General features: G+C 44.8%; 2 protein-coding genes across 6 annotated transcripts; one reads left to right on the top strand and one right to left on the bottom strand.

Moving 5' to 3' along the window:
* Positions 1–84: 84 nt before the first annotated feature.
* ZBTB8OS (zinc finger and BTB domain containing 8 opposite strand) lies at positions 85–6541 on the top strand. 4 transcript variants are annotated; one of them, XM_057386225.1, is made up of 8 exons: positions 85–307; positions 1462–1654; positions 2965–2989; positions 3579–3700; positions 3905–3987; positions 4247–4299; positions 4467–4503; positions 5137–6541. In XM_057386225.1, exons 2-8 carry the CDS (start codon positions 1567–1569, stop codon positions 5221–5223), a joined length of 495 nt encoding a protein of 164 aa, XP_057242208.1. In that variant the 5' UTR covers positions 85–307; positions 1462–1566; the 3' UTR covers positions 5224–6541. The 4 variants fall into 4 exon arrangements, with proteins under 4 accessions (XP_057242208.1, XP_057242205.1, XP_057242207.1 ...); XM_057386222.1 differs by having other exon boundaries at positions 1459–1654; XM_057386224.1 differs by having other exon boundaries at positions 85–357; positions 1459–1654.
* Positions 6542–8931: 2390 nt separating this feature from the next.
* LOC130585645 (zinc finger and BTB domain-containing protein 8A-like) lies at positions 8932–13733 on the bottom strand. Of its 2 annotated transcripts, none has more exons than XM_057386234.1 (4): positions 13674–13733; positions 11644–12611; positions 10191–10360; positions 8932–9980 (listed from the first exon to the last, which is right to left on the bottom strand). In XM_057386234.1, exons 2-4 carry the CDS (start codon positions 12581–12583, stop codon positions 9648–9650), a joined length of 1443 nt encoding a protein of 480 aa, XP_057242217.1. In that variant the 5' UTR covers positions 12584–12611; positions 13674–13733; the 3' UTR covers positions 8932–9647. The 2 variants fall into 2 exon arrangements, with proteins under 2 accessions (XP_057242217.1, XP_057242216.1); XM_057386233.1 differs by lacking the exon at positions 13674–13733 and adding an exon at positions 13042–13099.
* Between the last annotated feature and the right edge of the window lie 2146 nt (positions 13734–15879).

The raw sequence follows: 15879 nt of genomic DNA, 5'->3' as shown, positions 1-15879 counted from the left end.
CGCGCCAACGCCGGCCAATCAGCGCCCGCCGCCGGGAGGAGCCGGCCAATCGGCGGAGGGCAAGGGGGCGGGGACGGGAGCGCGCGCGGCGGTCACGTGGCRTGGCTCCCCCTGGGAGCCGCCATTTTCCGGAGCGCCCTCAGCGCGCTCTTAAAGGGGCCGCGCCCCCGCCGTGAGGGGAGGCGCGTTTGGGGTCCGGTCCCGGTTCCCGGTCCTCGCTCCCGGTCCCTGATTAGGAAGAATCGTGGCTCCCTCCGGTCACYACAGCCGTGGGCAGAGCGTGTCGGGGCGGGACTGGAGCGGACCGGTGCGTGTGTGGGCCGAGGCCTCCTTCCAGGGCCGCCCTGATACCATCGGGTATTCTTTGCGTGTTATTAATTCTCTRTAATCACGAATATATTCCCTTTTTCCACAATTCAGTGCAGCGGTGAGTTTTAGAGACGTAATATTTGCTGGTTCTGGTCGGCTGCTGAGGGCAACCTGGGACCTGACTCCACAGCTGAGGCTTAACAGGTTTAATATAAAATACTAAATCAATATCTGGGTTTATTCCTCAAGAGATGCCCCGACTTCTCAATTTCAGACTTTTCTTTGCAACACACCTCGATATTTACCTGAAATTAGAAATTAGAAACCCTATATCATGTTTCTAAGCCTTGGAGTAAAAACCAACTCTTGGGTAAAAAGTTATGGGATATCTCTTAAATTATTTGCATTATTTGGGAAAGTGTTGGGATCAGCTGGGGATGAATCTTAAAATGCACAAAAATATCAAAGAATGGTTATGTCTGGGAATGTGGAGAGGAAAATTAATTAGGCTGAAGTTAATCGAGTTCATCGGTTTGTGCCTGTTGGATTTATGAATGAACAGGAAAACAGCAGATCAGGCGTGAGAATTTGACCATTAAATGAGGGGTTGATACAGTTCTTTGGGGAATTTTTTGTTTGTTTATTAAAAAAATCTGCCAGAAAATGAACACGGGAGACCCTTTTTTTTACTTGGTTTAAATGTAATCTTATCCTAACAGAAAAATACTTTTATTTTTGTTTTCTGAAGAAAAATCTTATTTAAGGTCATATCAGTGGGTTTTGAGGGCAGTGCCACTTCAGGTATGTGATGTACAGTAGGGCTGAGCACCGTCAAAAAAATTAATTTGAATTTAACCCAAAACTTGGGTGTTTAATTCTCTTTACAGCTGTTTCCATCAGTGCTGTATTTATTGTGAATGAATGGAATGCTCAGTGTACACAACGAGGAAGAAAAACCACGATTCTGCCCAGAAAAGGCCAAAGTCCACAATTTCCATAAGGAATGGGGTTTTTTTTTCCCTTTGCTGAACACACATCAGTTCATGGGTGTGGGACTGAACTCCCAACTTCCCCATCTCCCTGGTTTGACACCAAACAACCGAAATGAAATGAATTTAGCACTCAAGAGGAATTCTCTCTGTTTTCCAGCAGGTTGAATCGCTCCGTGGCCGTGTTTGCCCTGCAGCAGGAAGGGAGGGAGCAGCCCTGGATGTTCCTCAGCACCAGGAAGTGAGAATTCCTGAGGAACCCTGAGCCATGGCAGCCGAGGAGAGGGATTACAACCTGACCGAGGAGCAGAAGGCTGTGAAAGCCAAGTACCCCCCTCTCTGTAAGAAATACGAATGTGAGTATTTTTAATATTTCTTAATTTTTTAAATATTTTTTATATTTTTTTTATATTTTTAATAATTTTTATATTTTATATTTTTAATATTTTTTTAATATTTTTTAATATTTGGATGTGTGGCAGTGCAGTTGTGAGGATAAGACAACAGGAAATACATCAATTTTCTTCAGCGTGCTTTTCTTGTCATGAGTACTAAAAAAATAACCATGAAAATAAATTACTCAAATCTTCCCTTGAAAACTTTCCCTTTCCAAGCCATTTCTTAGTGAAGCTGCCCATTTTTCTACCTCTCACGTAGGTAGACATTCAAAAGTGTGCTGGAGTGATGTTTTCACTCCGACATGCTCCACTTAAAGATCATTATCTCAGCCTTTCCCCAGCCCTGGAATGTCTCCTCTGAGGATGTGGGTGGTAGCCCAAGGGCCAGTTTAWGGCAGGGGACCATTCCCTGCCTGTTTTCCATGCCAGCAGTGTCTGTACCTCAGTTAGAATTTATATTTTTAGGACCAGTTCAGATCTTGATTTGATAGAAGTGCAGAATTACRGTGACATAGCACCACAGCCATGCTGCTTCCATAACTGGAAGAGTTTTTATCCTTCTTTTACATCCAGAGGAATTTGTTTGCTTTAGAGACCGTTGTTGAGAATCCTTTCATAGTGTGTGATCTCTCTAAACAGCACCAGAACGGTTTTTCAGTTGAAGTGATCATGGTCTGGCATTTATTTCACATCCCAACTTAGTTCTGCTGTAATTTTGCATTTCTTTCGTTGCTCTGAATAAATAGAAATGATGCTCATGTTAAACTGGATACATGTTGGGGTGTCAGTCATGCTTCATGAGTAAAGTTTGCCTTCTRTTTTATATTACATCCTATATTTTTATTTCTTCTCTTGGCATAATGGCTGCTTTTGGGTGTGGACAGGTAGMGTTCCTCACTGAGCTGGTAATATTTGCAAATCTCATCCTCTGCATGAATAATTTTCAGTTCAGYGTGAGCTCTTTCCTCCTGGTTAAAGTTTCTTTTTATTGCAGTTAACTTGTGGAAGCCTGTTGGGTTACAACAGCCAAACCCAACACTGACATAATCACATTAAACAGGGTTTATTTCACTGCTTGGCACGAATAATTCAAAATTCCACCTGTGCTAAATTTTTCTAWCACACTGCAAAATAGATTTACCACATCTGCAGATGAATGCAAAGAGTTTTTTGGTCAGAAAATCAGATCTCWATGTTATTATTTTTTTAATCCTCCYGTTATAAATAATTTTGGTGACATCATTCCTTTTCCTTTTGCTTCCCCTCAGATTTGGATCACACRGCAGACGTGCAGTAAGTGTGGGCAGCTGGGATTTCTCAGTGTGACAAATGGATTATTTCTTACACTTTGCTTTAAGCCTGGGGGAACAGCCAAGAACTGTTTGTAGATGTAACACCTTTGTGTAGCTATGAAATGTCCCTCACTGGGTGCTCTGATGGTCAGTTTTGCTTTTGGAGACCACAGAATAATGTTTGGTTACTTTTCTGGTGTATGGTGCTTCTGACTAAATCTCTGTGCTATTTGGAAATGTCTTTTGAAATCTCCTTTTAATCTCCTCCTTTTAAATGAAATTTCTTCTGTGTGGCTTACATTTATAGACACCAATCAGCCATATTAGGAATTAATTTCTTGGTGCCTGGCAAAACATTTCTTTTCCATATCCTYCCAAGAAACTCTTCTCACAATATCCTTTTTCTAGAAAAAACAAGGTGGTTTTTGTTAATTTACCTCCTCTTAATTCCCACGTTCTGATTACTCACCTGGATGTTACTTTGGAGCAGTTTCTTTTTGTTATCATCCAATATTATATTCCAATATATTATATTTTGTTATCATCCAATATTATATATGTAATATAATTATATTCTATGATGTTTTTAGGCTCCATGCCTGGGGAGACACGTTGGAAGAAGCCTTTGAGCAGTGTGTGATGGCCATGTTTGGCTACATGACAGATACAGGGACTGTAGAACCTGTGGATACAGTGGAGGTGCAGGCAGAAGGTGAGAACTGGACTTCTTAAATGCAGATTTATGAAAGAGAAAAAAGTACCCAAGGTACCAAAAATCTGAATTTTTACACCTAGTCTTACTGCTGTTATTTAAAATCTAATGAAGCATCACTAATCTGAATTTCCTGTTTATCTGAGATGCTTTATTTTTTTTTTGCTGTGACAATCAGCTGACATCTCTGCTTCAACCCCACAGGGCATGACATGTTGTCTCTTCTCTTCCATTTCCTGGATGAGTGGCTGTATAAATTCAGTGCTGATGAGTTCTTTATACCCAGGGTAAGATGTTCTGGTTTTCAGCTTTTTGCTTTTGTAGGATGAGGCTGTTCCCTGTAATTCCAGCTCTGAATGCAATTTAAGAAAAAAAAAGTAAAAAAAATACAAGGCCAGTTGGACAAGGCTTGGGGCAACTTGTGCTGGTGGAARGTGTCTAAACATTGGAAAAACATTTGTAAAAAATGGGAATTTACTGGGAATTTCTGCCTGAAGGTAAAAGGTGTGACTGACTGACACATTTCTCCTCCCATTTGCTCTGCAGGAAGTGAAAGTGCTTCACATCGACCGAATGCAGTTCAAAATAAGATCAATTGGGTGAGCTTAAACCATCGTCTCAAAATGGATTGTGGACTTTCCTTGCTTCCTTTGGGGCTGTAAATGAAAATCTCACTCTTCTATGCTCATCACTGAAGCTAATTATAATATTTGGTAAATATTACCCAAATTACAACCATCTCTCTTTTATTTTTTTCCCTTTACAGGTGGGGAGAAGAGTTCTCTTTAGGCAAACAYCCACAGGTAGGCAGTGATTCCTCTGTCCAGCTTTTCCATTTTAGGAGGGGAGTTGTGGTGTCCTTTAAATCAGAGATCAAAATATAAATGGGGCTGAATGATACCACTGAACTCAAAATCTCACTTTCTGCATGGTTTTTGTGATTGTGTTCCTAAAACTGTTGATCTGAGCATGACATTTCCTCAGCATCAGCACAACTCAACAATTGCCTTCCTTTTTGTGATCCTGAAAACACAGAAAGCCAATCTRTATTCAGAATTTTGGGTTTCACACTATTGGTGCAGCCTTTTGCTTAGTTAGTTTTTGCTTTTTTCTTCCTTTCTTTTCCCCCAAAAGAATTGCTAAGAAGCAAAAACCTGATGTCTTTAACTGTGTCATTTTTGGCATAATAAATGTTGATGGTCTGTCAGAGGTAAGAGGAGGAATTTGTGAGATGAAGAGGCAATAAAATAAAGGGAAAGTTCCCTTTTTCACTATTTGGCTTGGCCAACTTCCTAATTCATTAGAACAAATTCAGTGATATCTTTTTGGGGAGTAAAAAGTGGAGAGCATTTGAGGAAAGGGATAAAACTCGGGGATTATGAGCTGGTAAAAAGGATAAAATTTAGAAAAATCTATGTTTTGTGTCTCTTTTCTAGGGCACAGAGGTGAAAGCCRTAACTTACTCAGCAATGCAGATCTGTGAGGATGAAAAGCCAGAAGTCTTTGTCATTATTGATATTTAAAGCAAGAAGAGCGTGGTTGAGTGGATGTTGGTCATCATCTGGCAAAAGCCYCCTGAAACTCTGATACCTGAGAAAAAAAACTGAAGAATTGGTCAGCCAAAATCAGAAATTGAAGGGAGTCATTGCAGGGAATGAGACAGAGAATAGGAAGAGTGAATTAGGGTTTTGGGGGATATGGAGGAGAGGTTTGTACAGGTTGGAAATCTCCCAGGAATGCTGGCACGCAGCTTTTAAGGTTGATAAATGTGCTAAGGGCTGCATGAAATACAGAAATTGGTGGAGCTGGWAACTAAAATACTCCCTTTTTGCAGGGTGGCAGGAGATAATGTTCATCTAGATTGATTTCATTTGCATATTTTATGTTCTAATTCTGAGCTAACATCCCTCCTCCATATTACATAAATCCAAAATAGCTTCAGTGGCTCAGATGTAATGTGGAAAAAAAAWYSGGAGTGTTTTAAAATTAGACACCTACAAAAATGATAGCAATTAAGCAAGCAAACAAACCACCACATCTTTGGAACTGCTTTAAAAAGAAATCGTGCCAGCAGGTGGTGYTGAATTGCTGTAAATAAATGGCCACGTGAAATCCTAAAGCATGTGAGCATGGAATCCTCTTATCACCTTTGAAYGCTGTGAAAAGTTGGCAGCTTTGCTGCTGTGGTGGAAGGGGATGGAAAAAGATGTCCCGAGTTCTCCCTGGATTCACTCCCAACTTTATTTTGTGAAAATTGAGTCTTTTTTTTTAAAATAGATGATCTGGATCGGCCTCATTGTCTTTTACAAAGGACAATACAGACTGTCCTTTAATGTCAAAGGATTATGGACTTCASTGAATTGAAATGAATCAAAAATAATCAAAAATGTGTTTTGTTTTAAATCACGGAATGGCAAATGTGTGTTACCTGCTGTTTTGATTTAATTTAAATGTGAGCACAGGCCTGGCCTGCTCCGTTACCGTAAACGCTCCAAGTGCCTCATTCTGGAGGTGGCATCTCATCCTATAAAAACCATCTTAAATAGTTCTGGTTTTATTTCTATGTTGTAAAGACTGAGGGGTAAACCCCTCCCCCCTTATTTTTTAAACAAGCCTCAATGCTGAAATAAAACTTGGACTGGAAGAATTAATGGACTTGTGAGTGATTTTGATGGGCAAATTCAGTGAATGAATTACATTCATTTTGACGGGCAAATTCAAATGAATTACACTTGTGCTTTTTTAGGTGAGCAGACTTTTTATTATCAGTAAGAATTGCAACACACCAATTTAATGGTATAAAATAAATGTGATTTTCACAGCCTGGCTTTTCTCCTCCTGAGGCAGAGCCCTAAAGGCACTGAGGGCACAGTCGCCATTGCGGCCCCTCAGCAACCGCGCTGGAATCTCATTGGCTGGCTGGGATCACGTGACTGGGGATCAGCCAATCGGGCGTCGAGTTGGTGTTGGGTTTTGTTCTCCGCSTGAGGGGAGATGGGAGAGGGGTTGTGAGGGCAGAGCTGGGGCTGAGGGGAGAGGGATTGTGAGGACAGATCTGCGGCTGAGGGGAACTGAGTGGGGCTGAGGGGTGAGGGATTGTGAGGGCAGAGCTAGGGCTGAGGGGAGGTGAGTGGGGCTGAGGGGAACTGAGTGGGGCTGAGGGGTGAGGGATTGTGAGGGCAGAGCTAGGGCTGAGGGGAGGTGAGTGGGGCTGAGGGGCGAGGGGTTGTGAGGGCAGAGCTGGGGCTGAGGGGACAGAGCTGAGGGGAGGTGAGTGAGGGGCAGAGCTGGGGCTGAGGAGGTGAGTGAGGGGCTGAGGAGGTGAATGAGGGGATGAGGAGATAGAGCTGGGGCTGAGGGGAGGTGAATGAGGGGCTGAGGGGGCAGAGTTGGGGCTGAGGAGGTGAGTGAGGGGCTGAGGAAGCAGAGCTGGGACTGAGGGGCTGAGGGGGCAGAGCTGAGGCTGAGGAGGCAGAGCTGGGGCTGAGGAGGCAGAGCTGGGGCTGAGGAGGTGAGAGGGGTTGTGAGGACATCTGGGGCTGAGGGGAAGTGAGTGAGGAGTTGTGAGGACAGATCTGGGGTTGAGGTGAGTGAGGAGCTGAGGGGGCAGAGCTGGGGCTGAGGGGAGTGAGTGAGGGGCTGAGGGGGCAGAGCTGAGGCTGAATAGAGGTGGGCAAGAGGCTGGGTTGGGAGTTTGCGGAGTAAGCAAGGAGCTGAGGGTCAGTGCTGGGGCTCTTGTTCAAGGTGCTGAAGATCCTGAGCTATGGGGAGATGGTCACTGACTGAGGGCCTGAGCTGGGGCTGAGGTGGGTGGGCAAGGAATTGAAGGTCAGAGGTTTTGGGGAGATGGGCACTGACCGAGGGGCTGTGGATGAGGGGCAGTGCTGGGGCACTGGAGGTGGGCACAGACACAAGGAGGCTGTGGGGAGCAGAGCAAGGGGCTTGGAGCTGTGGGCAGATGGGCACAGGGGGCTGAGGAGCTGTGAGGAGGTGTTTGTAAGGGCTGATAGAAACCTTGCTTTATCTCAGCTCTCTAAAACGTGAGAAATCTATGTAGTTAAAATTTAACTTTGCAGACAAATGCAGAGATGCCCCAAGATCAGTCACAGGCTATGGTAACACACTGAAGTGCTTTACTTTTTCGAAATGCTGACAGGAGATTGATAGGAAAACATTTGGAATTAACTAAGTAAGTGTTATTCATCTGTTTTTTTTCCCCAGTATTTATTAAGTACRTACTTTAAAACAGGCCTTAAATTCKCCTTGTTCCATTTGCACAGCTGTGGCAGTGGCAGGTTTCAGCTCACAGTGCTGCTCTCCCAGGGCTTTACAGGAGCCCACTGAGACAGTTAAATACCCAAAAGTGGGGTATTAAAACAAAAACCTTCTGGGGGTACCAAAGGATCCTTTCGACACACAAAATTTAAAGTTAGAGTAGTGAAGTACCTAGAAAAGACCTGCATTTGTGGTTGATAAATGTACAAATCTCAAGGAAAACTGAAAAATGCCAGAGCTGCAGAGAGCATTAGGGAATTATTACAGAGGCTTGCCCCGTTCTGACTTTTCCCGAGTTTAATGGCATCTGTTGGAGACAGAACCTGGATGTGGATCAATATGGCTCTTCTCAAATTCTCTGTGGGGAATTTCTGCTTTCTTGGCAGTAACCTCAGGCTACAGATGCTGCTGACGGGAAAGGAAACACAGCATCAAATGAGACATGAGACCAAACAGTGGCTCTTTATCAGGAGTACCCGCTGGGAATGCCATTCTCWGCTCTCAGGCAGAAGGTTTCTTCTGTGCACTCCTTGAGCTTTTTTTTTTTCTTTAATCATTTTAGTACTGAGCATTTTCAGTTTCTCACCAAGTGCTGGTTCTCTGATCCAAATGGCTGGGGAAAAAAATATTATAACTAAAGAGACTCCARAACTACAAAGGTTGCTTAACCTCTGAGGGAAATTGTGCTTATAAAAATATTTTTGTGCTGTCAAGCACCCTAAAGTTATACAAGCAGGAAAGCCTTTCTAAAGTAGCTCCATYATCTAAAGTCACAAATGTGCTACTGAAGTTCAAGGGACTTGGCCTCTTTATTCCTGGGTAAGGTAGGCAGGGGTTTAAGCAAACCTTGCATCAGTCCTGAAAAAAAAAATGGAAAAAACCTGACAACGGTACTTCCAGTGATTGTACTTTTATTTTCTTCAGAACCACGTTGGTGTATCTTTCTATAAAAATAAAAAAAAAAAAAAAAAAAAAAAAAAAAAAAGAAAAAGGCAAATTCATACTACCCAAGTGCACTACAGATGCTCTGGTCACCTACTCTACTCTGGCTGTGGGAATTCCTAAATCATGCTTTACTATAAGAAGCTGTAAATTCAGTGAGAAAACAAAGGTCTGGTAAATAGGTTCTTCAACAGGAAGAATTCAATTTGTTTCCTTCACTCCTTTCTTAGGAAGTTTCTGAGGTGTATGTACAAGTTAATTACAATGCCACAAAAAAAAAGTGTTTTCACATTTCTCAGCTGCTCACTTCAGTAAGAGTTTTTCAAAAGCAAATTAGCAATATTTGTTTTTTAAAAATCTGACAGTRCAGAACCTTTGCAGAACTGTAAATTGGTTCACACTTTCAGGAGCTCTGAGAAAGTCTTTGATAAAAYATAAACCAATGCTCCTAAATAGTTTCCAGATAATAAGTGAGCAGTTGGACTTCCATGTTTCCTTGTGGGTCCCTTCCAACTCAGGCTATTTTATGATTCTCAGTGCTTTCTGGATGACATTTAAAAGCAATTACACTGTTCCACGTCTRCAAGTACAAAACAACTTGCTTTCGTCCAAATTTTGCCTCTCAGAACAGAATTTAAGCAATACTTTGTTTTATTGAAAAACCAGCATTAGTTGGTAGGACATGAGTCATTGAATCTGRAACACAACAATAACAAAAACACAAACAGATCTACCTAAGATTTGGCTTCACCTTTTCCTCTRCCTCCTCTGGAATATCATCATTATTGTGTCGGACAACCAAATTATAGGGTTCCTCCTCCATTGTCTCTTCATCTGATTTCTGCTCCTCCTCCAAAGCCCATTTGGGCCGTTTGTTTCCCGTGGAGGRGACAGGAGAATGTTCAGATACATCRAAATCCTCGGGGATGCTGTCAAAATTGGCTTCTGCCAAGCACTTGTGGCACAGTCTGTAGCGTCGTGTCCCTTGCTGAACCACGCAGCCCGTGAGCTCCGTGACGTGCCGCTTGCACTTCCTGCAAATCAGTTTGCCAGCTTGGTGTATCTGAAGGGATTTAAAATTGCCAAAGTCAGCCTTCATCCTTTTTTTTTTAGACAGCGAAAATGCGCTCAATCATGCTCAGAAATGAAATTTTAAATACAATTGAATACATACAAAAGAATGAATAACACAAGCTGACGTGCTGCTTTTCTGTTTTTGGAGGTGGAAATGCCCACAGAGCTGCCCCCGGTGAAGCCCGGTGGGTTTTCCTACCGTTTGGAAGTGGTTCCGGAGGTGCTCCAGGCGGGTGAACCTCTTCCCGCACGCCTCGCAGGGGTAGGGCCGCTCCCCCGTGTGGCAGCGCAGGTGACGCTTCAGGTCAGCGCGGCGCTTCACCGTGTGGGTGCAGAACGGGCACTTGAATCGCATCCGGGGCAGGTCACCTGGCAGGGACAGGGCACAAACAGAGCCTGGATTGATGCACTTTCAGCRYKWYWSRSMTKRAWRWASRMWMMRGTTCCAGTGTCCTTTACATAGGAAAAATCCCCAAATATTTGGGATATTTGGATACTTATATATTATATATCAGTATATATTGATACATAACATAAAATACTGGCTTTGGGGTACATAACATAAAATACTGGCTTTGGGGGATATAGATATATTTCATATTTTTTATATATATGTACACTTACATCCCCCCAAAGCTTGTATTTTTATTCTTATTTAACATGCTAATTAACCACTTGTAGCGTTTCTTACTGATAATTTTTACACATACAGATGATCGTAAATATGTGGATATTTAATAGGAAAAATCCCCAAATATCTGGGATATTTGGATACTTATATAAGTTTATATTATATTATATATAAGTATACAATGATACATAAAATACAGGCTTTGGGGGATATAAATACTTCCAATTTTTTTAATATATATATATATATCCCCCCCAAAGCTTGTATTTTTATTCTTATTTAACATGTTAATTAACTACTTGTAGCGTTTCTTACTGATAATTTTTAGACATACAGATGATGATAAATATGTGGATATTTATATTTATTGTCATATCTGACTCTTGCAGCAGCCAATAGTTCTGAGCTCGGATAYTGATAATCTCTGTGTGATATGTAAGGATGCCCTCAGAATATTATTTTTATATATATAAAATATAGAGATATGTTCATTCCCAAAGGAATGCACATGAGAATGAACCTATCAACTTTATTCCACCTTCTCAGGCAGATGCTGTCAGTCCATCAGGAGTTTATATAGTGTGGCCAATGAAGTTTGGGCTGGTTGGACCCCAAAATGCACCATTCCAGCAACACCAGCACCTCTCATGTGAAGGACTTGGATGGGATTGAGGTTGAACACCTCTGTTACTGCCAGGTAATGGAGAAATTCAGTCCTTCAGGTCCCCAAGTTAATTACAGCCCTTGAGGCTTCVTTAAACTCCACTTGGGCCCAAATAATCAGGCAGGTTTTTTTTGATTTATCTTTACAAAATACCTGGGTCACACTCTCCCATTCTAATTCCCAYGCCCTGTTCTGGCTGCAAAGTCTCTCATTAGTGTAGCACTAAAATTGAGCAGATAAAATCACCTCTAATTCTAGGCACCTTTCTGGTGTCCATACAGCCATACCAATTCTCTCCAAAACAATATCTGAATCCTAAATAAAACCAAACTTTTCCARATTGTTTCTATTGTTTACCTTCATTCCAACTACTCATCACCCCTAAAATTGTGGGCATGGAGGTGTACAGTTCTTCTGCCTTTAACTCCATTAACTCAGGAGTTCTGGAAAGTTCTTGTTCTAGCTGAGCGACTGACCACCTCTTGGACACAGCCTCTGCTCCGTGATATCCATAATCATCCTGATCCACGTCGTTCTCAGCATCAAACTCWGCCTCCTCTTCCCCCCGGGAGATGTGACTGGAATCTGAGGCTCCAGCTCGCTCYGCTCTGTCCGATTTGCACCCTCCCGGCTCCCGGCTCTGGGACAGCCCCAGGTGCTTGCGGCGCTTCCTCGTGGARCCCTGTTTCCTGCCTCTCTTGGACAGCTGCGTCTCTGCCTGCTGCAGGATCCCCTGTGAGGACAGGTAGCTGCTGTAACTGCTCCAGGAGTTTTCATTCCCATTAGGCTTTTCATCCGGGACTGAGCAGGAACGCCGGGGGTTGCTCTTTGCTTTCCTTCTGGACCGATAAAGAGTCGGCCGGGCGGGTTCAATGCTTGCGCTTTTGGCGGAGAGGCTGAGGTAATGATCCTTTTCCTTTTCATTAATATCCAGYGAGGACTTAATGAAGGTCTTGCAGACATTGAGAATATCTGTCATCTGCAGATAGCTGGCAGCTGACATGACTTCGATAACATTCTGACCCGTTAAAGACAATATCCCTGAATACACAAAGTCCAGGATAACCATGAACGTCTCTGGAGAGAAGACCTCAAACGTGGCTATTGTYGGCTGACTCGTCTCCTTCGAGCTCTGCGAAAGGAGCATTTTGAAGTAGCCRCTGCTGGCRAACAGCACATTGCGATGGGCTTTGAAAACCTTTCCCTCCACCAGGATGTTGCAGTCACAGAACAAGTCCTGCTTCCGCTGTTCGTTCAGCTGCTCCAGGAGGTGAGACTGGTGGGAAGAAATCTCCATTCCAGGCAGGGGATAAGAGGAAGGTTTGCTGTAAAGGAAAGAACATCATCATGACAATCTAAATCAACGATGCTGAATCATAATTTAAAGAGATGAGCCCTCATTTTAAAAAACGGCATCACATTCCCAACATATCTCCAATCTCCCTGCGGCCGCTACCCTGCATAACAAGAGAGAAGAAACTTAACAACTCCAAAAGAGATGAAAAGATGTCCCAGCGGGATTACACCGTATCCCAAAAGAACGGAAATTATATCGACTGAGCCATGATGGTTCTCAGACTGAGCAAGAGAACTTGGCCCTCCCGCCGTGGGCAGAGCCGCGGCTGACGCGGGTCCGCGATGGGCGCAGCCTCTGCCCCGGCGCTTCGGAGCCGCTCGAATGCGGCGGCAGCGCCCCGGGGCCGCCACCCTCCCGGCCCGGGCCCCCCGGCATTGGCCACGGCTACCGTCACTCACCCGCCCGCCCGGCCGAATTGGCCGCTCGCTCCCCGGCAGCCCGGTACGCCCGACGGCGCCGGAGCCGTTCCGCCAGCGCGGAGGCGCCTCCCGGTCCCGCTCCCGCCGCGGGGACCGCAGCGCCCGTAGCCCGGGCCGGCTGAGCGCTTCCCTCCGCCCGCACGGACCGCCCCGGGCCGGGCGTGCCGCCCGCRGGAACSGAGMCGCGRYTCCCCTCCTCCAGAACCCCCGGTGCCCCCGCCCGCTGCCCGGCGCCCGTTGTTGCCCGAGCCGGTCCCGCTCTAGACCCGCTCCCGTCCCGCCGCCCGCGCCCACCCGGCCGGCAGCGCCCCCGCCGCCCCCTCTCGCCGCCGCCCGCCCCGCTCAGCCCCTTTGTGTCCGCGCCCGGGGCTGCAAATGGCGCCCGCCGGGGACGCGGCAGCCCCGGCACCGAGCGGCACCGAGCGGCACCGAGCGGCTCCGTTGGCCCCGCTTGGCACCGGGTGGCACCGGGAGGCACCGGGAGGCCCGCGGACACTGCGGAGCCCCGCGCCTTCCTCTCCGCTCCTCTCGAGCGGGTTGCCTGCCGGGCCCTTTCCGCCCCAAACCCAGCGCCCTGCCCGGCCTACCGGCGTGCGGGAGCCGCCACTCACCGGCGGGGTGCTGCGGGCGGCGGCCGCCGAGCCGGGGGGAGCGGGCGGTGGCTGCGGGGTCCCCGGCCCCGCCTCGGGGCTCGCCGTGCCTGGAGGCGACGCGCCGCTGCTCCCGCAGCCCCGAGCCCTGCGAGCCCGAACGGGAGAGAAACAAAAGGTATTTGCTGACGTGGGCGTTGGACAGAGACGCCCGAGGGCTGGGGACACAATTAAAGGGGCAACGCACCGATTGCAGCCGCAGCCCAGCGCCTTYCCCGGCCCGAGCGCCCCGCGGCCGCCGCCGCTCGCCGCTTCCCACACCCACATGCTGCCCCGAGGCCGCTGCCCCGGCGCRCACAAGGCTTTGTTGTTCTACCTTTGTGTGCGTGGAGGGAAGGCGCCACCTGAACGGGAGACATCCGGAGATCCGTGGTGTAGGATTAATGACATTAACTCGATATMGCAGCATTTTTATAACGGGATTTTTTTTGTATTCAAACAATGAGGATAATCCCAAAGCAAAGCGCTGCACGTAGGAGTGCAATACTCTGATTGTCCTGCTTTTCCCTTCAGGGTGGAAAATGGAATCGGGATTCCTGTTAGAATACAAAACACTTTCAAATCCGTGCCGGTTAAATGAGGTTYTTTCAATCTTATTCCTCAAGATCATCGAATAATTTTTAAAAAGGAAACTCTGCGGTCATCGGTAAAGTCCCCTCCTCAGAGCAGGCTGCAAGAACCTGGGAAAGAGCAGCTCTCATTTCCACAGTCAAGCACCGGGTGAGATCTTCAGTAGCGTTTAATTTAGTACAGCAGCTAAACCAAGATAGGGAAAGCTCTTTGCAGCCACTCCTCCCAATTTTCCTTACAAAATCTCTTGTTCTGTGTTGAAAATTCTTGATGCACCGAATAAGCCTCCTCTTTGCATTTCATGAGTTAAATGGGATGAAAGGTTACGCCTCCAATGTAGAAGGGKTTTAAGTTAAACAGTATAGAAAATATTTAACTAAATGCTATTATAAGCTTTTCTTAGTAGCTTATCAACTTAGACCCATCACTCAACAGACAGTGTTGGTACAGATTTATACCTAATGGAAAAAGTCTGCAGGCAAGGACTGGAGGATTATAAMATCCTTTTCTTCAGAACTCAATCTTTTGGGCAGAATTGGAGATTTTTTTTCTTCTATTTCATTTTTGTTCTTGTTGACTCCAACCAAGAGTAATTGAAATATAAGGTAGACATTGGCATGGCTGTTTAATGGGATAATTCTGACAGTGACCAGATGCTTCAGGGAAGGATGTATATTCTGTAATTTTATATCCAACAGTGTGTTTTGAGGTTTTTTTYCCCCTAAGTTATCACTGAAAACTCGAGAGGGATCCCAAAATCCTGGAGGATGGAACATTCTGCAGAACCAGGAGTAAAAATYTGATATCTTCAGTAGCAGTGTCAGCCATCTGTAGGCTTTCAGGTATTTTCAAAGCCACCTTAAATCAATATTTTTGATTTTTTTTTTTAAATCTCAATTATTTAGAACTGGAATAGAATCCAAATTACAAAAGGTTGGAAAGGGAGATTCATTATGAGGTCAGTTTTTGGGGTCTGTCTTTTTTTTTAAATTTATTGGGTAGTAGGGCAACCCAACATTTTAACCTTTGAGATAAGGACAACTGATATTTGTCTGGGTAGTAAATAGAGATGTTTAGGTAATTTAATGCAAAGCAAAAAAAAAGGGGAAATTATGTGAAAGAACTAATCAAGCATCATAGGTTTATGTGGTAGAGAGAATTCTGTAAGAAATACCTGAAAAGGGGAAAAAGGAATTTTTAAATTCAGTATTTCAGCCTTTGAAAGGATGGGAAGGTATTGTCAGAAAATAAGGATTGTTAGAGGTGAGACATTAATCAGAGGACGATGAATTTTGTGGTTTTGTGAACACAACAACAAACACAAGCCAAGCAAAAAGAATCACAGAATTCTTGGAAAAGACCTTTAAGATCAAGTCCAGAGTTAAACCATGTCTCTAAGAGATGTGAAGATGAAAAAAATATGACGAAAAATATAAATTCAGTGGGAACCTCCCTATGTGGTCTTTACTTTCCTCTTTGAAATGTTATTTTGTGCTGATGAGTGGCACKTGATCCTCACAGAAATATGAACGAGACAATCAGAGGCAATGGAAGGAGACAAAAAGAAAACAAATACTTTCATTTAGAGAAAAAAAAA

The sequence above is a fragment of the Malurus melanocephalus genome, unplaced genomic scaffold (genome assembly GCF_030028575.1).
Source record: "Malurus melanocephalus ecotype Western Australia unplaced genomic scaffold, MMel_1.1 scaffold_938, whole genome shotgun sequence".
Taxonomy (NCBI): Eukaryota; Metazoa; Chordata; class Aves; order Passeriformes; family Maluridae; genus Malurus; species Malurus melanocephalus.
The sequence above is the reverse complement of the archived record's forward strand: the minus strand, read 5'-3'. Positions and strand labels throughout refer to the sequence as shown.